At 44.2% G+C, this 25,770-nt stretch overlaps 3 protein-coding genes across 7 annotated transcripts; 2 read left to right on the top strand and 1 right to left on the bottom strand.

The window, feature by feature from the left end:
• Positions 1 to 606: 606 nt before the first annotated feature.
• Positions 607 to 8,893, bottom strand: LOC118095804 (angiogenin-3). Of its 3 annotated transcripts, none has more exons than XM_035137058.3 (2): positions 8,809 to 8,893; positions 607 to 1,312 (listed from the first exon to the last, which is right to left on the bottom strand). In XM_035137058.3, the coding sequence occupies exon 2, from the start codon at positions 1,283 to 1,285 to the stop codon at positions 809 to 811; it is 477 nt and encodes a 158-aa protein (XP_034992949.3). In that variant the 5' UTR covers positions 1,286 to 1,312; positions 8,809 to 8,893; the 3' UTR covers positions 607 to 808. The 3 variants fall into 3 exon arrangements, with proteins under 3 accessions (XP_034992949.3, XP_034992948.3, XP_060137768.2); XM_035137057.3 differs by having other exon boundaries at positions 8,818 to 8,840; XM_060281785.2 differs by lacking the exon at positions 8,809 to 8,893 and adding an exon at positions 4,865 to 5,020.
• A 3,340-nt stretch (positions 8,894 to 12,233) lies between these two features.
• Positions 12,234 to 19,360, top strand: LOC118095034 (angiogenin-2). 2 transcript variants are annotated; one of them, XM_035135900.3, is made up of 2 exons: positions 12,234 to 12,339; positions 18,667 to 19,360. In XM_035135900.3, exon 2 carries the CDS (start codon positions 18,696 to 18,698, stop codon positions 19,137 to 19,139), a length of 444 nt encoding a protein of 147 aa, XP_034991791.3. In that variant the 5' UTR covers positions 12,234 to 12,339; positions 18,667 to 18,695; the 3' UTR covers positions 19,140 to 19,360. The 2 variants fall into 2 exon arrangements, with proteins under 2 accessions (XP_034991791.3, XP_034991792.3); XM_035135901.3 differs by lacking the exon at positions 12,234 to 12,339 and adding an exon at positions 15,392 to 15,522.
• Positions 19,361 to 22,648: 3,288 nt separating this feature from the next.
• Positions 22,649 to 24,719, top strand: LOC118095832 (ribonuclease). Of its 2 annotated transcripts, none has more exons than XM_035137109.3 (2): positions 22,649 to 22,701; positions 23,901 to 24,719. In XM_035137109.3, the coding sequence occupies exon 2, from the start codon at positions 23,909 to 23,911 to the stop codon at positions 24,338 to 24,340; it is 432 nt and encodes a 143-aa protein (XP_034993000.3). In that variant the 5' UTR covers positions 22,649 to 22,701; positions 23,901 to 23,908; the 3' UTR covers positions 24,341 to 24,719. The 2 variants fall into 2 exon arrangements, with proteins under 2 accessions (XP_034993000.3, XP_034992999.3); XM_035137108.3 differs by having other exon boundaries at positions 23,896 to 24,719.
• The last annotated feature ends 1,051 nt before the right edge of the window (positions 24,720 to 25,770 follow it).

Here is a 25,770-nt window from a genome sequence, read left to right as displayed (position 1 = left end):
TCATAAACTGAAGCGTTCATAAACTGAAGCGAACTTTCCCATTGAAAGTAATGGAAAGTGGATTAATCTGTTCCAGACGGTCCGTGGAGTACTTAAACTGAAGCGTTCATAAACTGAAGCGAACTTTCCCATTGAAAGTAATGGAAAGTGGATTAATCCGTTCCAGACGGGTCCGCGGAGTACTCAACCTGAAGCGTTCTTAACCCGAAGCATGGGTGTAATTGGTTCCGGAAGCCTGTTCATAAACTGAAGCGTTCATAAACTGAAGCGAACTTTCCCATTGAAAGTAATGAAAAGTGAATTAATCTGTTCCAGATGGGTCCGCGGCGTTCGGAAACCGAAAATTCGTAAACCGAGGTGTTCATAAACCGAGGTTCCACTGTATGTTCATGGGCAGTGGGAAGTCATGTTAAGAATCAAGGAGTCAAGCCAAAAAGATGGCTTTGCACTCCCTACATAGAAGTGTATTTGAAAATGTTTGTTTTTGAGGCTTTTTTCTTTTTTTCTTTGTATGCTTTTATTCTATTTCTTTGTATATTTGATGTATGTATTTACGTATCAAAATAAAAAGACTAAATGAAAAAACACAGGTATGGATACGGGTGATTAAAGCAAGCCATTTTTATTTCCACATGCATTAGAAACACACACCCTTGAGCTTTCAGGGCTCAGACATAGGAAAGATACATATGCAGGAAATCAGCAAGGTAATAAGCAAAGACTCTGTTAAACATTTCTTTTTGGTTCAGTTTTAGAACTGGAAACTTTTAAAGAAATCAAACATTTTCAGTGAAGGTGAACATGATCATTAGAATGCTGAACATTTTTTATCTGGGCCTTGAAAATCCTCTCTTACAATGATGCCTTCATCAAAGTGCACAGGCTTCCCATCCTGGCAGGCAATGACGATGTATCTGGACGATTTGTTATCGGAATATTTGCAAGGTGGGCGACTTGAGCCACCTTTGAGCTTGCAGGTGGTGACAGTGAAGGGGCGGAGGCTGATCCTCAGCCCTTTCCCATAATCCTTCCCTCCAGATGCAGTGCACACAGCTATGATGTTCTTCTTGGTGTCGTGGATGAAGGTGTTCACTTGCTTGCATGCTGGTTTGTCCAGCCCGCGTCTTTTCATCATGACGTCACAATACTGCTTGCCGACACTGCTCTTGGGATTATCGTAGTGCTGGGTAACGAACTTCTGATAGCCGGCTTGGCAATAGGCTCCCAGGACCAGCACAGACACCAGGGAGATGAGGAACATAAGGCCAGACCCCTTGAAAGGCATCCTCAAGGCACCACTGGAAAGAGATATCTGGAAAAAAAGGAAAGTGGGTGTATAAATGCTTTCTTTCAGGGTGCTTTGTGAAACAGCTTGGAGTTCAAATGAATACTGTACAGTACAGTCATACCATGGATCCCAAACACCCTGGAACTTGGAAGTTTTGTCTGCCGAATGCCACAAACCCAGAAGTGACTGTTCCGGTTTGCGAACGTTCTTTGGAATGCAAACGTCCAACGGGGCTTTTGCGGCTTCCAATTGGCTACAGGAGCTTCCTGTACCCAATCAGAAGCTGTGCTTTGGTTTCTAAACATTTTGGAAGTCAAATGGACTTCCGGAATGGATTCCGTTCAACTTCCAACGTACGACTGTATATCCTTTCGAATTCACATCTGCAAATGTTGTAGTGGATGTTGTCTAGTCATGATTGCATATCCATGTGAATATTGACACTTGCCAGTCAGTACTTGATAAATGACAATGTGGTGAGTCAGCATTTCACAGTACGTGACCACTGTCATGCAACAACAGTCTACGGAAGACAGTATCCACACAATGTATTTTATACCGCATCACCACTCCATTTGTGTACACCCTTCACAAGTGGGTAGACTTTTGGCTATTATGTTTTTGACAAATTTCAAATGCAGGCAGTGAAAAAATCCACCTTACTGATGCTGGCTATTGTATTAAATTACCCACCATGCCTCTGGGATTTTGCTACGTAAGACAAGAAGCTTAGACCATTGTTGAGGGCCAGGAAGATGCAGCGAATAGATAGGATATTTGTATAATCCAGGTACGTTTATGGCTGAAGTGAGATCTGAGCAAGGGACTGAATGAATGCATTTGAGCTCCAGCTCTGACCCTAAACCATAGAGAGGGGATACAGGTATGATGATGATGATGATAATAATAATAATAATAATAATAATAATAATAATAATAATAATAATAATAATATATTTATACCCCGCCCATCTGGCTGAGTTTCCCCAGCCACTCTGGGTGCCTTCCAACAGAACAGAACATTAAAATGCAATAATCTATTAAACATTAAAAGCTTCCCTAAACAGCGCTGCCTTCAGATGTCTTCTGAAAGTGTGATAGTTGTTTTTCTCTTTGACATCTGGTGGGAGGGCGTTCCACAGGGCGGATGCCACTACCGAGAAGGCCCTCTGTCTGGTTCCCTGTAACTTGGCTTCTCGTAGTGAGGGGACCACCAAAAGGCCCTCGGCACTGGACCTCAGTGTCCGGGCAGAACGATGGGAGTGGAGACGCTCCTTCAGGTATACTGGACAGAGGCTGTTTAGGGCTTCAAAGGTCAGCACCAACACTTTGAATTGTGCTCGGAAATGTACTGTGAGCCAATGTAGGTCTAGCAGGTTTGAAGTAGGGTGATGAAAAAGAGGGTCTCTTGATTCTATCCTCCTTTGGCCAGAGACAGAGAAAATGTACATTTATCTACATTTACGAGGGACAGTCCTCATGATATGCAAATTCCTGTGCTTAGTATTTCATTCGCATTTTAGAAAAAATGTATGTGTTGGATATTTTGTGGGGGTGAAGTAATGCCTTGGGGGGGGGGGGGTTCTGAAGTTGCCATATTCAGGATTGTGTGCTCCCACCTCACTGTCCATGGAAGTTAAATCTATGGGGGCTGGTGATTGTGGGGAGAACGGATATTCACTCTAATATGTAGGCATGAAAACTAAATTTGCCTGAAATAATCAATCTTTTCACACAGCCTTTTCAATAAACGGAACTTTGAAACATACAGTTTAACTAATTTCTCCTTTCGTAGTAGCATTTGTTGTTGTTTAGTTGTTTAGTCATGTCTGACTCTTCATGACCCCATGGACCATAGCACGCCAGGCACTCCTGTCTTGCACTGCCTCCCGCAGTTTGGTCAAACTCATGTTCGTAGCATCGAGAACACTGTCCAACCATCTTGTCCTCTGTCATCCCCTTCTCCTTGTGCCCTCAATCTTTCCCAACATCAGGGTCTTTTCCAGGGAGTCTTCTCTTCTCATGAGGTGGCCAAAGTATTGTAGCCTCAGCTTCACGATCTGTCCTTCCAGTGAGCACTCAGGGCTGATTTCCTTCAGAATGGATAGGTTTGATCTTCTTGCAGTCCATGGGACTCTCAAGAGTCTCCTCCAGCACCATAATTCAAAAGCATCAATTCTTCGGCGATCAGCCTTCTTTATGGTCCAGCTCTCACTTCCATACATCACTACTGGGAAGCACTTAATGAGTAGCATTTAATGAGACCTAAATCGGAGTCACTTTTGCATGTTGCAATTCGTACACACAACAGCTCCCCCATCTAGTGGTTTGACGCTGTATGTTCGCCCCTCTTTTTTTTTTTAAAAAAAAGTATTCCCCTTAAAATAAATCTGCTCACCTTTCCTGGTGGGCAGCTTGAACAATGCTTAAACAAAGCTTAAACAATGGTCTAAGCTTTCCTTTCTGGCCATTAATAGAGCCAGAAAGAAAGCAATCACCTGCCATCACCTTCAACAAGGAAGCCTTGTCTCGCAATGACGGAGTACACCTTGCCTATGTCGGCAATGATATCCGGTTGAATGACACTTCAGAGCGTCCTAAGTAAGGGCATCCTGTTAAAGGGATCTGGGGTTGTGGATTCTGTACAAAGCCGGGACGTGGGCTGGGGCCATGTCACAACCCCTACTAGGGAACCCTTCAGGGTGTCCCTATTTGATGTAAATCATAGGGTGCCCCCTAACGGTGGTTTACCCTTCATCTAAGGGTAAACCACCGTTAGGGGGCACCCTATGACTCCCAGCAGATGGGCAGGAGTCAAGATATAGCCTGGCTTCACCCAAAGCCTAAGCGAAACCGCTCACATCTGTAACTAATAAAGTTGTGGCCTATTTGAGCCCATAAACCAAAATACTCGTGTCCGTGGGCCCTGGCACGCAACAGCATGTTTTACATTCTACTTATGCTTCCCAAGCATGCAATGCTATTTTTCTAGAAAAAGAGGTGCCAGAACTCATCACGAACACCTCTCTTCTTCTCTTTAAATGGCAATGGTGCCTTCATGAGAGGTGCCAGGACTGAGTTCCAGGGAGTTCTGTCTGGAAAAGACCTATAAGCATGTAATGTTCTCTGACATTTTTCTTTACCCAAGATTAGGGTTGCCATATGTCTAGAATTTCCCGGTCAGAGGTGGGATTTGGCCAGTGTCTGGGTGGAATTTGCTGAAATGTCCAGAAAAAAACTCAGCATATGGCAGCCCATGTCAGAAATAATAATAATAATAATAATAATAATAATAATAATAATAATAATAATCTATTATTTATACCTCACCCATCTGGCTGGGTTTCCCCAGCCACTCTGGGCGGCTTCCAACAGAAAAATGAAATAAAATAATCTATTAAACATTAAAAGCCCTACCCAAGATTCATTTAGGTATAATGTGCTTAAAGTTTCCAGTGTTAATTCTGTGTAGATTTTTACTCCCACCTCTCATCAACTGAAATGGATCCACGGTTGCTGTGAACTTTCAATAACTGTTATGCTCTTATACAACAACAATCAAACACAATAACTTACTGTTTCCTTTATTTGGCTTCCAGTCTTCTCTCTTGCCCTTCTCTGCCTGCCTGCCTGTCTCTGGCCAAAGGAGGATAGAACCAAGAGGACCTATTTTTCGTCACCCTACTTCAAACCTGCTATACCTGTATCCACTGTATTCAGTGAGTTAAGCTGGGAAGTGCCCGTAGTTTCTCAATGAAGTGGCCTCCTTTTCTGGGTACGATCCTTTCAACAGAAACCAAGTAAGCTTGCTATGCATGCAGCAATAAATCAGGGCAATGCCCATAATCAAAGTATTCCATGTCTGCTTATCTGAGTCACAAGGTGGAAGAGTTAGATAAGCGACCAGCAGCAAGAATCAGAAGAAGAGGAAGAGGAAGAGGAAGAGGAAGAGGAAGAAGAAGAAGAAGAAGAAGAAGAAGAAGAAGAAGAAGAAGAAGAAGAAGAAGAAGAAGAAGAGTAGTTTGGATTTGATATAAAATGTGATGCACCAGTGAAAGTGTTTGTTGACAATCAAGCTTGTATTGCATTGAGTTATACTGACCAGTTCAAATCAAAATCCAAACATGTGTCGATTAAAGACCAAAATGTCAGATGCAATATACAAAAGAATGTAATTGAATGTATATATGTGCCTAGTGATCAGAACATTGCAGATGTGATGACAAAATCGCTAACAAGTGTCAAGAACGAACAAATGTGTAAAAGTTTGGGTTTGTTTAACAAAGTGTGTTGAAAGAAACTTTGTATATGCTCAGGAACTAATTGCTCTGATGACCAGATGTGAGGGGGTGTTGAGGTTTTTTCACTGTGTGAGTACGTGCATCAGCAATCTCCAGGGCTGGATAATTTGCCTAGTGATAGAGCCTTATCAACAGCTTAAAATGGAGGCTAAACCAGAGAAAGACTGCAATGTTACTCTATGGAAGAATACCACAAATTTCCTCTCTGGTCCTCTGAATCTACATTATTTTTTGGGAAAGAAGTTTTTGATCTTTCAGAGTGTCAGAGCGTTGAAAACTCCTAACCTAAGGAACTCTAACTGTGGACTTATTCTATTAAAAGGTAACGGTGGTTAAAAATCAAGATTAAAAAAGAAAAGAGGACTAATATTTAATATTCATTGCTAATATTGGACTAAATCAGATTTTAAAATAATTAAGTTTTATTTATCTTGGGAATTAAAAATTATTTTGATGTGAATGGATGTAAAGATGGGAATAATTGTTAAATCTGCTAAATCTGTTTTTCTGAGCAAAGTGGAAGGGGGGGAGGGGGGAGGCTTGAAGTTCTGGTTTATTTTACTCTGTCTAGTGAAATGGCCTTGACAAAGTACTGATAAAGCCAAAATAATATAATACCTTCCCTGGGGGTGGGGGCAATTCTATGTTTTGGAATTTAATCTAAGAAAGAAAGGTGGGAAACAGGGAGATAACTGGGGCCCCCTGCATCCCAAATTAGAAATGGCAGAAGGAAAAATAACCAGCAAGGTCGTAACACAAGAGAAATATGTTTTACTAGTGGTTTTCAGCCCGTTCAATAACGGGTGCTAGAATCCTGGGGTTCGGAGAAGCGCTTGCGCAGCGCTTCTCTGAACCCTGGGACCTGTCCTTGCTGTCGGCGGCAGGGGGACAGGAACAGAGGAGGAGAAAGCGCTGCTTTCTCCTTCTCCGTTCCTCTCCCACAGCCGCCGACAGGAAGCAGACATCCCAGGGTTCGGAGAAGCGCTTGCGCAGCGCTTCCCCGAACCCTGGCACCTGTCCTTGTTGTCGGCGGCAGGGGGACAGGAACAGAGGAGAAGAAAGCGCTGCTTTCTCCTCCTCCGTTACTCTCCCGCAGCCGCCGACAGGAAGCAGACATCCCAGGGTTTGGAGAAGCGCTTGCGCAGCGCTTCTCCGAACCCTGGGACCCGTCCTTGCTGTCGGCGGCAGGGGGACAGGAACGGAGGAGGAGAAAGCGCTGCTTTCTCCTCCTTCCTTCCTCTCCCCCAGCCGCCGACAGGAAGGACGCGCGCACTCCCCCCCCCCCGCCTCCTCCAACCGCCGCTCCTCTCACGGGCCAGGGAGGGTTGTGAGGAGGCCTTCGCCAGCCTCCACCCTCGCTTCCCTGACGTGCCCTGCAGTGAGGCGGTGTTCGGCGGGAGCGGCGGTTGGAGGAGGCAGGGGGGGGGAGAGTGCGTGCGTGCAGTCTCTGCTGTCCAATCCCTGTATCCCTAGCGCACATGCGCACTGACCCAGGGACACACGGGACAGCTTGGACGCAGGGACAACTTGGACATTATTATATAGGATACGATTTGCTTTTAGAATTTAAAAGCGAATTGTTTGAACAGACAAAATAAATAAGGGGAAATATTGACAAGGCAGCTTCTCAAGTTTGGGAAAACACCAATTTACTTTCAGAGGCTGTGGAGAATTCAAAGAGGTGAATGTACAAACTACTAAGGTGGGAAAGGTGGAGATGGGAGGATGTAGGAAACTGCAAGGGAAAGTAAGAGTGGTCCATGATAAAAATGGACCTCATGTGAATTGATTTGGGAGGCTTTGGTTGTGATGGAGACGAAACAGGAAAGAAGGGAAAATCGTATGAGAGGCTACTATATGTGGTGGCGTGCAAAGTTATTAAGAAGGCCTGGGAAGTGACATATAAAGATTTGAAGAGAAAGTTTAAAATTATTTTTGCTTTTTTTTAAAAAAAAAACACAACCCAGAAGCTATGATTTTGAAAGGTACAGGACTGAACGGATTTAGCATGCAAAAGACTTTGTTCCTGCAACTGAGAGTGGACACCAGGCCAAGACCAGGCCATCGCTGTAGAAGGAAGAAGGCACCGCCAAAGAAGATGAAGAAGATTGGCAAAACAAACTAATGAACTATGCAGGACATATAATACAATTTGAAACCCAAGAAAGAAAAGGACATTGTTTTTTTCAATAAAAGGGGGGGGAATGTTTGAGGCATATATTGCTAGCTTTGCGTATAGATTTCTACATTAGTCAAACTTCTAAAGGTCACTTGTAACAACATGAATAAGATTTTAAAACTGAACAGTTAAGAATACAGTGGTACCTTGTGTTGCGTAACCTCCAGGTTATGGAATCTTCGTGTTACAGCTGCAGCGCCCTGGAAATGTATACTTCCGGGTTTCGCCGCTCGCGCGTCTACAGAAGCGCTCTATTGTGCCCCGTGCGTGCAAAGAAGCGGCACCTCTAGTTAGGGATTTTTCAGGGTGCACACGGCACCCCGAAACGAATTAAATCCATAACCAGAGGTACCACTGTATAAGATTCTATAGCTGTGCATGAATAAGTATAAAATAATGGAACCAAGAGGGGGAGTGGAGGGAAGTCAGTTAAGATGTAAGAGTTAAATTTTTGATTATGATGTTCTTTCTTTGTTGTTCTTTTTTGTTATTATAAAATTAATAAATTGTATCCAGAAAAAAGGAAGTTATGAGGCTGCATTATACTGTAGTCAGACATTGGCCCATCTACTTCAGTACAGTGGTACCTCAGAAGTCAAACGGAATCCATTCCAGAAGTCCGTTCCACTTCCAAATGTTCGGCAACCAAGGCACTGCTTCCGATTGGCTGCAGGAAGCTCCTGCAGCCAGTCAGAAGCCGAGGAAGTTGTGTCAGACATTCAGGTTCCAAAGAACTTTCACAAAACAAAACACTCACTTCTGGGTTTGCAGCATTCAGGACCATAGCTGCCAAGTTTTCCAAGCCTATTCAGCATAAGGGAAAATCCCTTTTAAAAAGGGATAACTTGGCAGCTATGTTCAGGACCCAAAATGTTCGACTCGCAAGGAGTTCAAGATCCATGGTACAACTGTATTGCCTAGCATTGAGTTGTGGCCCTTCCCCATTCCCATCTCTCTTCCTCCACCCCATTACAACCATGAAAGTATAGTGTAGTTAGACAGATAGATTTAAGAAATAAATAAAACCCAGTTCCACTCACATGACTCACGAAATTAGCTTGAAGACCTGAACGGGCACCAACGTTTACCTTGCTACATACACAGTGGATACCAAGATGTCTGAGGTTACAGGCTTTAATTTTCAGAATTTATGTTTTCATTTAGCTACAGCCCATACATAATTAAAAATGAGTCAACTTGCAGAACGTAGGCAATGAAGGGAGAGGTTTTTTAATTGTGTTGTTGAGCTAGATCTGATCCTATAGTTTACATTGCCTGCATTGTATAATTCCGAGTGTATGGCTTAGCCCCCCCCCCCCCACACACATATCCCTGGGATGTCTTGCTTAAAATGTTTTTTTCTTTGCCTCTCTCTGTGTAATGTAAGGAAAAGGAACAGGATGCCCAGCTTGCTATCAAGGCCGGATGGATGGCCTTGTCTGGCGCTATCAGTCTGACGCACAGAACTGGCAATCCCCCACTCAAGGCTGCTGGAGGATGCTACCGGGGTAGCATTGCTGCGTCAGCATGTGTTTATGACAGGATACGGATCTTCCTTATATGTACTTGTGACCCCCTTGCGTGCGCACATTTACAGAGGAGGGGGGGAGGAGCCCAAGAAGTATATAAGAAGCTTTGCAAATTTGTGTTTCTTTACTCTTGTCGTGATCTGATCACCAAGAGTCTCTTATTAATAAGAATTAAACTCTTTCTCTGAATGGAACTCAACCCCGGTGTCGTTATTGACTGTCTCTGTCCCTGCCTGGGCACAATTTAAGAACCCTTATCAGCTAATAAGGCTACAGCAAGACCGAAGAAAACCTAGTTTACGGGGTGGCGGCCAGCAATATTTTCATTCATAGATTGTTCCCAATGTATTTACTATGGTAACCAAACAGTGGGTAAAACATAGCAACATTTTTCTTTAATTGATGACAATCATATTAGAGGTTGAGGCACTTCACCTGCCAAAAACCCTCCAACGCCGCCATTAAGAAGCCATTGTTCTCTTGTTAATTAGAGCTTAAATGCTTAAATTAATTACCTTAAATGGACTAAAGTATAGGCGGGTGCTAGAATATATGAGATCACAAACTGCGGAACAGAACCAGCTGCAAGGTCATTAAGGTTCGAACTTGAGATAACACTTGAGATAAGGTGGTTGCGCCTGCCCTGTGGAACGCCCTCCCAACAGATGTCAAAGAGGAAAACAACTACCAGACTTTTAGAAGACACCTGAAGGCAGCCCTGTTCAGGGAGGCTTTTAATGTTTAATAGATTATTGTGTTTTATTCTTCTGTTGGAAGCCGCCCAGAGTGGCTGGGGAAACCCAGCCAGATGGGCGGGGTATAAATAATAAATTATTATTATTATTATTATTATTATTATTATTATTATTATTATTATTACTTCATTCGGTGCAAAAGACGGTGTGGGCGGAGGGGAGCTTACATTTGCTTTATATAAAGTTTTCTTCTCTACATTTATGATTCAGCAATCCTCCTTTATATAATAGAGGAGGGGAGAAACTGGTTTCCATAGCTGCCAAGTTATCCCTTTTTTAAAGGGATTTTCCCTTATGCTGAATAGGCTTCCTCGCGAGAAAAGGGAAAACTTGGCAGCTATGCTGGTTTCCCAATGAGCTTCACGGCTGAGTGGGGATTTGAACCCTGGTCTCTCCGTGCTAGTCGGGAGCGCAGATTCATACAAATGAGTCCCTTGCTCAGAATTCACTTCAGCCGGAAACTTAACTTAGTTTGTACAAATATCCTATCTTCTGGTCTCGTCTCCCTGACTCTCAACAATGGTCTAAGTTTCCTGTTTTATCCCCGTCACGTGGATTCAAACTGCTGACCTTACAATCAGCAAGCCCAAGAGGCTCAGTCATTTAGACCACAGCGCCACCCACGTCCTACCTTTATAGACACAGCCAGTTGTCACCATGTGATTAGCCACCACAACCCCAGGGATGCTTCTGAGCACATCCCAAGGGGTGCACAAATAGTCATCTTGCCATTCGTGGCTCTGTGGGAGCCTGGAGGCCTGGGAATAAATATAATGGAGAATGTAAACTCCCTTCTTAGGGAGACAAATGTTCCCCTTGAAAGTGTGGGGGGATATTTAGACCCACATGGGACTCACACTTCCAAGTCAGATTGGAAGTCTGTTGGAAACTGAGAGAGAGAGAAATCTTCAAAAGGCATCAATATAACATCAACCCAAAAGTCAGATGCGTCTCTGCGGGAGATACATATTTCCCTGACTGGTTGGCAGGGAGGCACGGGGCATAAGTCTGGCAGGCCTCTGGCAGCCACCCCCGACCCCTGGCTGGCTTTGCTCTCTGATGCTTGGGTTAATGTACCCAGCTGACTCTGAAGCTGGATCTAGACCCATCAAAGAAGTGTTTCAGTTTAAAGCACTGTAAAAATATATATTATTATATTCATTTCAATTCTTTAAAACATTACAAAATATAACAAAAACAAAAGATTTACAAAATATAAAGAAACCGAAAAAGATATAAGAATATCAAAAGCAAAACATAAAAATAAATGCTCAAAATAAAATTTCATCCAAACTTATACTCAACACAATACATATCAAATGATATACAAAAGGTTTAAATCAAGATGAAATCAAAACACAAAATTTCAAAAAGAAAACAAGGAAAAAAGAAAAGAAATAAAAATAAAAATTTAAAATACTTCTGATTTTTAGCATATCGCTTCCTATAGCTTTCATCCCTCTTAACTAGCTTTCTTAAATTCCTTTATTTGAACCACCTACCACAGGAGTACCTTCTTCCTTTGTCTAATAAATGTCTCTCTTTATACATTACTTAACTTAAGCAAATCACCAGATCAGTTTTTATACCTTCTTTTTTCAGATAGTCCTCTACCAATTTCCACTCATTTTGAATTTTTTGTTTGGGGATGTTCCTTATACAGCTGCAGTCATTTTGGCTAAATTCATGAATTCTATTATTTTTATTTGCCAATCCTGCACTGTTGGTATCTCTTCCCCCTTCCATTGTGAATTTAAACTGCAAAAACAGGTAGAGAAAAACAGGACTCCACATCACCAACAATGTTATATTGCAAATACAACACATATCAAACACTTTTTCTTTCATATTCATTTTCTTTTCATATTTCACTTCTGTCTTTTACACCTTTCAGTGGCTGGCATAGGCAACGTTGTAAGAACGGTCCACATACTTATATGATTCCTTTCAGAACACACAAAACCCATACGGCCAAAACGGTGACTTTTTAAATTTCAGCAGCCATTTTAAACAACACCCCCTCCCCCCCCCCAAAAAAAATTCAACTGTCTTTGATTTTCTTTTGTATGTTGTATTCCTGCTGTACACAGCTAGGAAACCATGCTTTTAAGCAAATTATACATTACAGTGGTATCTTGGTTTATGAGCAAGCAAGCTGGTGGTTAGTTGCTGCGGTTAGGCTCCTGTCTATTTGTCAAGCAAGCTAACGATTTACTTTCTGTGGCTCAGATTCTGTAACATCTGATTTGCTCACCAGAAACTGCCTAATACTTACTTCTGCTTCTTGGTGAGTAGCTGTCCACGTGTCTTGTCAGTATTTTTGCTATAGTTTTAACCATTGCTTTTTTTCTATTAAAAAAAATGTTTAGGGGTACTCTCATTTTTCCTACTCATGTTGAAATACTGCCCCTCAATGAGGCCAAACTTCAATTCTGGGGGTATGCGTACCCCCAGAAAAGAAGAACTGGTTTTAACTCAGTTAAATTTCCACTATGCACAAGCAGCTATAACCAATATGGCTCCTGTCACAATCCTAAACTGTGGTATTTTGTAACACTGTACTATAATCCTTCCCATTCTTTGATGTTGTTTTTAGTGATTTACAGTCCCAATTGTACGGTACATTTCACAATCATATGGTTACTACAACTTCTCTAGTATCTGGATGTAATAATACTCAATTATTTCTTTCTATCGATGTAGAGAGAGCAAGAAATAAAAATTAAGAAATAATTATTCTGGTTTGAATGGATTTTGAAAGATCCATTACTTCCCATGTCAAACTTTTTTTTTGCTGCCATTTAGAGAAAGCTGTTTCAATTATCTTTCCCCACTTTTCTACTTGAATTCTATTAAACAGAAGAAAGAAACAAGTCTTGGAGGCTTGGGCATCTGTAGAAATTATTCTACAGCATGGAGTGATTTTTTCTTTCTATGGGGGAGGGACAGAATAAAATACTGAAAATGGAAATACATGTTTATTTATCACGAAAAAAGAAGAAAACTGGAGAATGCACATTTTGTTATATAAATGTTATAAAAATGCTAGGAATCTGTTTTTGTTTTTTAAGGAGAAAAAGAATGAAAACTGGTAATCTGGGGATTATTGCTAATTTGAGACACAGAATTTTCCTTCCTCCCCACTTGGAAAGTATTTTTGAGGAAAAAGTGTATTAATAAATTTAAAAATTCAACTATTTCAGATATATCTGAAAAAGTGGACTCTAAGCAGTGAACTCTTATCCTATGATACAGATGTTTTCTAACTGTGGTCCATTGGTGTGTCTGTGAATTCCACTGAATTATATACAATCCTAATTGTAATGCAATAAAATACAATATAAGAAACAAAAGAAGCACTGAAATACAATCAAGAACCACAGAGCACTTGTTGCCATGTGTTGCAAATACTACAACAGACAGAAAAGAAATCATTAAGTGGTCTGACAATATCCTTGGTAATTTTCAAGTAGCCATGGGAGAAATTTAGGAACTACCGCTATACTAAATTTGTGATCATATCAGGTGTGGCATGGCCCCTTTGGCTTTTGCTGCTACAGAATATCCTGCAGGAAAGAGAAGGCGGGACATAGTCACACATAAAAAGAGGTGTTATGAAAGTGAGAAGAGGCAAATGAGGGATTAAATGAGAAAAATTCAAAATAATAAGCTCCTTTTGTTTTATTTCAAGGCAAGGTGATAGAGCTATGTTTGGTTTTTTAAAATAATACTTCCAGTTGTGTAGCTTCCAGACTAAGATGGGCTTCAGTTTCCCTGGGATCAGCTTCAAGTGATCAGACAGTGAAGACAGCACTGGTCAGCTAACTTCCTATGTTTCCATGGCAGAAATTTCCAGCCTTGCTTAGCTGGTTTTGCATTTTCCTTTCTAGCGCAGCTTAAACACTAGGAAGGAAGAATTGATATTTTGACGTCATAGTGATGTCAGGTGATGGGCACTTGTTAAAATGGCATACCAAGGGTGGGGGAACCAAGGACCTGCCCCCACCAGCTGAATCCAGTTCCCCATCCTTGGCCTATGCCAGAGGTCGGCAACCTAAGGCCCATGGGCCGGAGGTGGCCCATGAGGGTCGCTTAACCAGTCCATGAGCTGCCCCGAACCGAGCTGCCCGCTTAGAGAGTCCCCGTGCGCTGCGCTAAACCAGCACAGCATGGCACAGGGACTCTCTTCTGGGGCTCCCGAAATCGCTTCTGTGCATGTCCGCAGCGCCAGAAATCACATGCCCAGATGTTGAAAATTGCGCCTGCGCAGGCGAGATTTTCAGCATCTGGGCATGCACAGAAGTGATTTCCGGTGCCACAGACATGCGCAAACGCGATTTCCGGAGTTGCGGTGCGCCAGTCCGGCCCACGGAGGATCTCTGCGGGAGTGATCCGGCCCATGCCCGGTAAGCCTTGCCGACCCCTGGCCTATGCTATCAGTGAAGTCTTCCACAGATTAATAGAAAAGGTCTGGGCCTCATTTCTGCCTCAAATTCAGATGACTGGGGTCCCCATTTCCTGAAGGTTGCTATTGAGCCATCCATGTTTGGCAGCAAGTTCCTCTTTCGGTTGGTTGCCTTTTCAGGTTTTTGTGTTGTTGTTGTTGTTGTTGTTGTTGTTGTTGTTGTTGTTGTTGTTTGAAGTATTAATTGAGTGTGGATTTCTGCCCCTCATTACAAACGAACACTGACCCTGACACATGAGCAGAATTCATTGAGGAATTCAGTCTTTACCAAGGTGAATATAAATGGTAATGAAGAAATTACAGGGGGTGGGGAACAATAGATCAGGTTTTGGGATGGAGAGACAGGCCAAAGAATCTTGCATGGCAGCAAAATACAGGAGGCATTTAAAAGAGCAGAGGTGGGGAAACCGAACGCACGGCCACTTTTGGATGCCAGTGAACAGGTCCAACCTTCTTCCAAGTGGACATTGTTTTCCTACTAGCTCTCGGCAGTGACTAAGAAGGGTTCCTAATGATTACAGTTGCAACCCTGACCCTTTTCCAGAAACATTGTGAAGGACTTTCGTCAGCTTTGGCTTTCGAAAACACATTTCGGCATATCTGAACTGCTTTGCAAAATTGCATTTAATTATCCATTCATGACTGGCATGATCTGATACTGAGGAAGAGGAAGTTGACAGCTAGGGGCATGCTCTGGGCTGGCTGGAGGAAGTGGCTAGGATCACGCTGTTGTTGTTGGGGGGTATTGTTCCATTCATCCTAAAGGACCAGCCTTCAATGGTTTGTGCTCACAATTGGTGTTCTGAGGGTCACTAAAGGATTCCTATTGGACCTTGGCTGAGGTCCAGTAGAAGACTGTCTTGCAACCTGGCCATGTGCTATTGGCCAGAAGCTTTGGCCACTAGAGAATAAAAGGTTGGACAAAGGTTGACAGAGTATCACCTGGAGCTGAGCAAAACATAAGAGAGGCTAAGAGAGAAGAAAGGAGGCTAAAGAGAAGAAATAGTAAGTTATTGGGTCTGGTGGTAGATGCCTAAGAGCGTAACAATTATTGAAAGGTCAGAGCAATGGTGGATTTATGACCAGGTCATTACCAAGGAGACAGGTTTAGTCATTGTTTGAAAACTATCCCTGCCTCTGGGTCTGGTCTTGACCGCAAGGATACTGGATTCAACAAGGTAGACCCAAGCGACCTGAAGGTGCTGCTGTGCAATGCCAGATCAATGATTCACAAGACGGCTGTCATCCACCACTTGATTGTGGATGGAGGACTTGACCTGGCATTTGTAAGAGCGACTTGGTTAGATGAAGCAGATGGGCCTGTCCTTGTCACCGCTTGTCCACCAGGTTTCTCTTAAACACAGCAACCCAGGTCATATGGGCGGGGAGGTGGGGTTGCAGTGAGTTTCAGGAAGTCATTAGCTTGCACCAGGCATCCTATTGCAAAGACCCAGTTCTCTGACTGCATGTTCTGAAAGTTGAGCAATAGAGGTAGTACAGGATTCCTTTTGGTGTACCAGCCTCCCTGCTGCACCTAGGATTCCCTGCCCAAGCTGCTTCAGGTCGTGGCGGCTGTTCTCCTGGAGACACCTAGTTTGGTTGTCCTGGGGGTTTTTAACATCCATGCTGACACGACCTTACAAGGGGCCACTTGGGACTTTGTGGAAAGCATGGCCTCCATGGGGCTGTCCCTGAATAAGTTTGGCCCAACTTATAGTCGCGGTACTTGGCTGCCCCCCACCCTCTCATGGGCCTGGATGGGAGGAATAATCTCACAGAGTAACAAAGGAAATTCAACGCACATTCCACACAGACGAATCTTAGAAAAAGCAAAATGTTAGAGAACATTAAATGCCTAGGAAGCATAAGCAGAATATAAAGCATGCAGTTATTATTAGGGGAATATATAGTTTAAAGAGGGGTGAACATACCACATTGAACCACAAGATGAGGGAGCTGTTGTGTGCAGAAATTGCAACATGCAAAAGTGAGTCCAATTTAGCTCTTACTAAATCCTAGAGATCTCTGTGGTGCAATCGGTTAGCGCGTTCGGCTGTTAACCGAAAGGTTGGTGGTTCTAGCCCACCCAGGGACCGTTCAGGATTTTGGGGATGCAGGTGGTGCTGTGGGTTAAACCACTGAGCCTAGGGCAGGGGTCCCCAGACTACGGCCCGGGGGCCGGATGCGGCCCAATTAGCCTGCCAATCCGGCCCGCGACGACCCCCGCCGCCCGCCGCCGCCCGCTCTCGCGGCGCGCAGCGTGGCAGCGCTCTTCCGGGTTGGGAAGAAAGTGCCGAAAATCCTTTCTGCGCATGCGTATGGGCCTCTCCCGACCCGGAAGAAGTCATTTCTGGTGCACTTCCGGGGGGGGGAGGCCCACGCGCATGCGCACAATGGATTTTCGGGTAAATGGCGTTTCCGTGTGCTGCTCTGGTTCATCAGAAGTGGCTTTGTCATGCTGGCCACATGACCTGGAAGCTGTACGCCGGCTCCCTCGGCCAATAACGCGAGATGAGTGCCGCAACCCCAGAGTTGGTCACGACTGGACCTAATGGTCAGGGGTCCCTTTACCTTTAAATCCTACTAGAAAAGGGGAGCGGGGAAGCTTAAGATGCATTTATGTAAGAGGCTATGTGAAAAGATTATAGCAGCCAAATTATAGCAACAATTGGAACAATTGTTTAAATCTATTGATGCTGCAACACCAACCCAGCTACTTAAAGCTCATGGTGTTCCCAGGTGTACAGCACTTTAACCTAAAGGTTAGAAAATAAATCTTATACCCCACTCTCTTGTTGAGCTCCTGGTGGTGCTTGGTGAAGACTTTCAGAAGGATTTTGAGGGAGTTTATACAAAAGGGATATTGATTGATTGATTGAGTACATTTATACCTCACCTTTCCACCAAGGAGCTCAAGGCAGCATCCATCATTCTCCAATCAGTTCTCTCATCAATCCTGTGAGGCAGGCTAGGGTAAGAGACTGAGGCTGACCCAGGGTTTCCCAATGAGCTTCACGGCTGAGTGGGGATTTGAACCCTGGTCTCTTGGTGCTAGTCTGGAGCTCAGATTCATACCAGAGAGTCCCTTGCTCAGATCTCACTTCAGCCAGAAACTTAACTGAGCTTGTACAAATATCTTATCTTCTGGCCTCCTCTCCCTGACCCTCAACAACGGTCTAAGCTCCTTCTTTTATATTGGAGTTTTTTTTAATTGGGTTTTACAAACAAGAATGATGTTATACAAATAAGTATACCAAGTTTTCTCATGTCATTGTATATCACAATTGAAAAATATCTTCAACATGTGTTTCATTATTAGTGGTGAATGCATAAACTCTTGGTTTATGAATTGATTCAAACAATCAGGAAGAAGAAGGGGGGGGGAGAAGAGGGTGAGTGGGGTGGTTTTGCTTCTATTATTCTACTTAGTGTGTTTTTTAAAAAATAAATAAATTGTGTATTAAACTTCTTTAATACATTATAAGATGTATTATAAGATGCATAAGCAGCAATGTGACTGGTTTGTATCAATATCCACATGGATATGTGATCCTGGCTAGATAGCAACCACCACAGCATTTGCAGATAAGAATTTGCAAGGATATACTGTACAGCAGGGGTCCCCAGACTTACCGGGCTTTGGGCCGGTGCCCGCCACGCCAACCGCGCGGCAGGCCGGAGGGCAGGGGAGTGCACGCGCAGCGGGCCGGAGGGCGGGGGAGTGCACGCCTGTGCGCATGCGCACACACACTTACTGGTGCACTGGCGCGCTTCCCGGTCGGAAAAACTTGCCGAAAATCGCTTGTGCACATGCGTATGGGCCTCCCCCGACCCGGAAGTGCACTGGAAATGACCTCTTCTGGGTCGGGAGAGGCCCATATGCATGCGCACAAAGGATTTTCGGCGATTTTTTTCCGATTTGGAAGATTGCCGCCGTGCTGCGCGCTGTAAGAGTGGGTGGCGGCAGCGGGCGGCGGGGGTCGTCGCGGGCCGGATTGGGAGGCCAATTGGGCCGCATTCGGCCCGGGGGCCGTAGTCTGGGGACCCCTGCTGTACAGCATTCATTTGAACTCCGAGCTGTTTCACAAAGCACCTTCTGGGGGCAAACGGAAAGAAAGCATTTACACATCCACTTTACTTCCCCCCCAGGTATCTCTTTCAGGCGGCGGTTGCCCACGATGATGCCTTTCAAGGAATCTGGCCTTGGGCTCCTCACCTTTCTGGTGTCTGTTCTGGCACTGGGAGCCTACTGTGCACCTAGCCATCAGACATTCCTAAAGCAGCACTATGATTATCCCAAGAGCAGCGTTGGAAATAAGTATTGTGATGTCATGATGAAAAGACGCGGGCTGGACAGACCATGCAAGGACGTGAACACCTTCATCCACGACACCACGAATAACATCAAAGCAGTGTGCAATGATTCTGGAGGAAAGGATTACGGGAACGGGCTGAGGATCGCCCTCCGCCCCTTCACTGTCACCACCTGCAAGCACAAAGGTGGCTCAACTCGCCCACCTTGCAAATATTCCGATAACAAATCGTCCAGATACATCGTCATTGCCTGTAATCAGAACAAAGAGCCTGTGCACTTTGACGAAAGCATCATTGTCACAGTGTAAGATTTTCAACGCCCAGATCCAAATATTCAGCTTTTAAACAATTATGCCATCCTTTGCAACTCCACGGAAAATCCCCCTTTGCTGCCATTCTGTCTAGCTCTGCTTTACTGCAATTAAAAAACAAACAAACAAAAAACCCTTAAGTGGCAAACAAACATGCTTTGATTCTGTGAAAGCAGCAATGTCTGTTACTATTAAACTGAGGAGAATGTTGCATAACATTTGATGTGTGTTTAATTTCATTTCCTTTTCTTTTTCTTATTGCATCCAAGGGAGGGAATGTGGAATGCAGTAATGCACTGTCCGAGATTTTCTTCCATGTTTCTGCCTATGTGGGTGGTAGGCTACACCTAAATCAAATCAAATCTTTATTACGGTTGTAGACCAGTGTAAGGAGGGAAGGGGACATTCATTTAAAATCTAAAAACTTTTTGTTTTGTTTTGTTTTAAAAGGAGTTAAAACAGAAAGTATATATATATATAAAAGTCTATCAGAATCCAAAATAAACCAAGGGAGTCTAAAAGAAGGGTTAGGAATATTAGACAAGAGTGAAAGAGCGTAAAAGGTTAGTATATATAAGACTATAGCTGACAGTCTACAGAGCACTCTAATACCAGTGCTCATTATATCTAGTTTGTGACACAGGTCACCATTCGAGGAATTTTGAGCCCTACTGTGCAGAATCTGGCAATGTGTGTTGTAGCAGGATTGGTATCTGAAAGTGGCAGAGAGGTATAGAATTGTCCTGTGCGCCCTGGCTACTTATGCAGTAATGGTAAGATGAGGCTAGTATGAATGTCTCTATAATAAAGACACTGGAGAAACACATGCTTTCTATTTGTCCAGAGTCACAGGGGGTGTTGTCTCTCCAGTAAAACAATCTTCCTGTATGGGCCATCAAGGACACCTGAAGGAAGGGCATGTCATCGAGCCAAGGTAAAGGCCCTCTGGTGCTTAGGGACTTCCGAGTTTAGCTAGATAAACCTCTTGGGCTTGCCAATCAGAAGGTTGGAGGTTCAAATCCGCACAATGGGGTGAGCTCCCGTTGCTCTGTCCCAGCCCCTGCCTACCTAGCAGTTCGAAAGCACACCAGTGCAAGTAGATAACTAGGCACCGCTGTGGCTGGAAGGTAAACATTTCTGTGCACTCTGGCTTCCATCACGGTGTTCCGTTGCGCCAGAAGCGGTTTATTCATGCTGGCCACATGACCCGGAAAGCTGTCTGCGGACAAACGCTGGCTCCCTTGGCCTGAAAGTGAGATGAGGGCCGCAACCCCATACGGTAGTCACCTTTGACTGGACTTAACCGTCCAGGGGTCCTTTACCTTTACCTCTACCTTACCATAGGGGAGGCAGAGTACCTAGAAGATTCATTGGCGATAAAAGTTGGGGTCCTGGCTAGATTGAATTGGCGCTCAGTATTTGCAACATGTTTTTTTGAGAGCAGGTAGGCTACAACCATTTCCTGCCATGAATTATACTACATGATGGCATACAGTTATTCCAAGTGAATCATTGTTGGGGGAACATAGAATCTGCTGGAAGATGGATAGGAGGTTTTTGGTTGCTCATGACTGTAGCAAAATCAGGTTTCAGAGGGAAAGGAATAGGAGTTAAATATTAGGGTGGGGAGCTGTCACCACTGCCTTTCTCAGTAAGGCCCCCACTCCTTTTTTTCCCATTTCCCCATCCCCCAAATGTCTAGATTTTCTCCTTCCATTTAACCCCCATTCATAAGGTATTCACAATACAGAGCGCATATGGTTCAGCCTTAATTTCTAGCAGCTTGGAATGCTTCCCCCAACACTTTCGCAACTCTGGTTCCGCACTCAGTTCTGTCCCAGTGTGCAGAGTTCATGTTTATAGACACAGCCAGTTGTCATCATGCAATCAGGCACCACAAGCCCAGGGCTGTGGAGGAACATTCTGATTGCCAGTGGGATTTTAATCTACACTAAGCCAAGTGATGGCTCCAATACTTTGGCCACCTCATGAGAAGAGAAGAATCCTTGGAAAAGACCCTGATGTTGGGAAAGATTGAGGGCACTAGGAGAAGGGGACGACAGAGGACAAGATGGTTGGACAGTGTTCTCGAAGCTACGAACATGAGTTTGACCAAACTGCGGGAGGCAGTGCAAGACAGGAGTGGCTGGCGTGCTATGGTCCATGGGGTCACGAAGAGTCGGACACGACTAAACAACAACAACAACAACAACAAGCCAAGTGATGATCTGGGAACCTCCTTTTTCATATAATTTATATATGATTAATATATAATTTATATTCTCTCCTTATTCTGCTTCTGAGCACATGCCTAATAAATAGTCATCATGCCCTTTATGGCTCTGTGGGTGCTTTAAGGTGGGGGGTAAATATAATGGAGCATGTAAACTCCCTTCTTTGGAAGACCAATGTTCCCCTTAAATGTGTACTGGGATATTCAGACTTCCAAGTCAGCTTGGAAGTCTGTTGGAAATCTCCAGATGGTATTGGTATCAACAGAACATCAACCCAAAGGTCAGATGTGTCTCTGCAGGAGGTATCCCCCTGACCAGTTTTTGAGACAGTGTTTTTGAAGTGGAAGAAGCGGGGAAGAGGAGATACTTAAGCTTAAAAGGTAAAGGTACCCCTAACCATTAGGTCCAGTCGTGACCGACTCTGGGGTTGCGTGCTCATCTCGCATTATTTTGCCGAGGGAGCTGGCATATAGCTTCCAGGTCATGCGGCCAGCATGACAAAGCCGCTTCTGGCGAACCAGAGCAGCACACGGAAATGCCGTTTACCTTCCCGCTGTAGCGGTTCCTATTTATCTACAGGGATTCGAACCGCTGACCTTCTGATCAGCAAGCCCTAGGCTCAGTAGTTTAACCCACAGCAGACCCATGCCACAAGATTCAGGTTTCAGCGAGGGAAAATAGAGAAGGTCTGTGACATTTGCCTTTCAGAGAGAGAGTAGGCTGATCTGAACTGTTCTTCCTTTGCTCCAAATCACAGTCATCTTCTTCAGTCTAATTTTCTCAGCAGTAGTTATTTACTCCTCCCTGGCTCCCCCTCGCTTGGTTGACGTGTAACAGAAGAAAGTAGCTAGCGATGTTTTCCTTTCCAAACATTATCAGTTCCAGATGCTCTGCATCTTTTCTTTCCTTAGAAACATGAAACAAAAGTCTCTCCCCCCCCCCTTCCCGCCGCCCTTAATCAGTGGGGTGCGGTTTTCAGCCTTGTCCATTCTGGCTTTGTCAACACTAAGGCCCTGACACATTTTGGCAGCACAGCACCTTCTCAAGGGTGAGATGATGATGTTGATTTAATTGTTTTTTTAAAATGAGCCAGAACCATTGGTTAATAAGCAACGAGTGGTCTAGAACCAGCCAATTTGCCGAAAACAGCTTTGCAACAGAGCCTCCCACTTTTCCACACAGTCCAGAGGATTGCAAAATATGCCATTTTTTTAAAAAAAAAAGTTTTTCTGGGAACCTGATCTGTTTCGCCATCTCAGTAAAACAAGATCTCCTGAAGGGAAAAACACAGCTCGGAAGGGGGACCATTTTGCTCTGCAAAGCAGGTAGGATCTGTTGAAAAAATTCAAACATTCAAATGAGTTGCTATAATTAAATGTTCTGGAGTGTATGGGGTGTTAGGGGAGGGGGTAGTATCTCTGGTGAGGGACGCGTTGTGCTCCTTCTTCTTCCGCTTTTAGTCCCCACCCTGCATTCAGTTCTCACCTGTGGCTTCCAGAAGCTGTCAGCATGCGACAGCATCCACACTAAACCAGGTGTGGGCAGCCGATGGGTCTCAAACCCTCAGTGGGTTAGGGACTTCTGCTGCATGGGAACAGTGCCAGATTTACGTATAAGCAAAACAAGCTGTAGTTTAGGGCCCCATGCTCTTGGGGAGCCCCAAAAAAATTAAAGGAAAAAAACAACTGGATGTACATTTCCAAAATATATGATAAACAAACAAATAAAATAAAACCTACATACAGCAACAGTGTTTTGTGTTGTGTAGGCTCCTATGATGTAAGCAATGGGCCCCGCCTGCTAGCCTGCTCCCTAAAATATCACTGGTTTGCTCATTTCTATATACAGTGGTACCTCCACTTACGAATAACTCTACTTACGAATGTTTCTACTTATGAACGGAGCTCCGTCCGCCATCTTGGATGCGGTTTAGATAGGATTTTTTCTACTTACAAATTTTTAGATAGGGTTGCTTCGACTTACGATTTTTTTCTCCCAATGCATTCCTATCGGGTTCGACTTACATTTTTTTTCAACTTACGAATGTGCATTTGGAACACATTAAATTCGTAAGTAGAGGTACCACTGTATAGGGTGCCTACATTCTGCATAAGGACGTGGGTGACGCTGTGGGTTAAACCACAGAGCCTAGGGCTTGCCAATCAGAAGGTTGGCGGTTCGAATCCCCACGACGGGGTGAGCTCCCGTTGCTCAGTCCCAGCTCCTGCCAACCTAGCAGTTCGAAAGCACATCAAAGTGCAAGTAGATAAATAGGTACCGCTCCGGCCGGAAGGTAAATGGCGTTTCCGTGTGCTGCTCTGGTTCGCCAGAAGCGGTTAAGTCATGCTGGCCACATGACCCGGAAGCTGTATGCCAGCTCCCTCGGCCAATAATGCAAGATGAGCGCCGCAACCCCAGAGTCGTCCGCGACTGGACCTAATGGTCAGGGGTCCCTTTTCCTTTACCAAATCATTTAGTTTTGTGTGTGCAAATCGCCTTACACTTTCTCCATTCCTAAGTGCAGCTGACACCATGGCTCAGACGACTGCCTGCTCGCTGCTGATATTCCTGATGGTCTTGCCGGCGCTTACCCAGAGGGAATCCCGTCATGAGAAATTCAACCGGCAGCACATGGACTCCCCAAAGACCAGAAGTGACTTGGATGCCCGACGCTATTGCAACCTCATGATGCAGAGACGGGGGATGACCGACAGTGTTTGCAAACCTTCCAACACCTTCATCCATGGGGACCCCATGGCTGTGGATGCCATCTGCGGTGACGGGGGGACCCACTCCAGCGAGAATTACTATGACAGCAACACACCCTTTGACATCACTGCTTGCCGCATTGTTGGGGGAGGCTCCCAGAGACCCCCCTGTAACTACAGAGGCAGGTCCACCTCCCAGCGCATTCGGGTGGCCTGCACTAACGGGGTGCCGGTTCACTTCAAAATGCCTCTCTAGATGTCTCTGCTTACTTGTGTTGAATCGCAATGTTTTAAATCCCTTTTTAGAATCGGGTAGAATTTAAAAAATCTATTTCTGTTTGTGTATCTCAACTGCAGTTTGCCTTTTCAAATGCTACCGTTTGCTTTCCCTCCAGTCTTTTCCTCCTGCTTTTGTATTTTAATAAAATGCATGCCATCTAGTGGTCATAAAGCAGTATAAATGCATTTTCCTATCCTTGCTTTTTAACACCCGTTAAAGGATAAGGGTGTTAGCCCATTAAAGCCTAAGTGTGTTTTAACGCCCGCTAAAGATTAAGGCTAAGAACTGGAACCTGTGACTGAATGGTCTTCTCTTGCAGTTTCATGTAATAAAATATTCCTTTACATATGTAGAACTGTGTTGTTATCTGGAACAAAAGGCTGCAGTGAAGTGCCAGCCAGCTACACATGCCCTGCTCCATCCCTCTTTGAACTTTTTAAAGATCTTCAAAACTTAGGGTCCTTCTGCTTGGGTACCTTAGTAAACATTGGGGTTTCCCAAGACCTCCCCTTTTGTGTGCGGATAGTATTTGTTTGACTACTGAGTTTAAATGTGTTTGCGATATATACCAGCAGCCTCATACTTGGCATTGCTCAAACAAACAAATCCAGTTTTGAAAAGCTTCAGTCTACCATTTTGTTGCACAATGATGTATGATTGTATACAAAGAAAGAGCCAAATTTCTCCCGCCTCTCTTCTAAGGACGCCAGGTGTTGATTCTGGTTCCTGGGGAGTAGTAAATTTGGAGAACAAGTTATAACTCATTGTTAATAGCACAATAATGCCACCAGTTCAGTCCCTAGCATCTACAGATTTTGCTTTGTTTTTAAAGTTATCAGGTGATTTGAATGGCCTCTGCCTAAGACTCTGAGGAAGTCAGAGAAGGCAATACTGAACTAAGTAGGTGACCTGCTAGAAGGCAGCATGGGCCATCCTAACAGGCTCAAAAGCAGCAACTTAGAATTCAGTATTGAAAGTTGTTAAAACAAATTATAGCAACAGGAATAGGATGAGGCCTGAATGCACAGGAACCTATGAAAACATGGGTTCTGGAGGCTGGTCTTTTGTGATGTTATCCAGTCTGCACCACATAAATTTTCTTTTAGCAGTTTCTCTACCCTCAGATCACCAGTATCAAGAGGTATGGTTTCACCACCTTTTAAGTGCCTCTTAGTGATGACCATTGCAAACTTGTTCAATGGTGCCATTACTCTGAACTAGCTAAATTGGCTTGTGAAAGCCACCTCCTGTAATCTCAAGCATTTGCACATCTTCCCCCCAGAAGAGAGGCCTCCATTTGGCCACAGAAGTTGGTAGGGGTGTTTGGAAACAAGCCAATGACCAAATGATTGATATGTTTCTAGACGTTTTTCAAAGGGGAGGTAGGAAGTTGCAACGCAGCAGTT

Source organism: Zootoca vivipara, chromosome 12, assembly GCF_965207765.1.
Source record: "Zootoca vivipara chromosome 12, rZooViv2.hap1.1, whole genome shotgun sequence".
NCBI classification, from domain to species: domain Eukaryota; kingdom Metazoa; phylum Chordata; class Lepidosauria; order Squamata; family Lacertidae; genus Zootoca; species Zootoca vivipara.
This window is presented reverse-complemented; position numbering and strand designations above follow the sequence as displayed.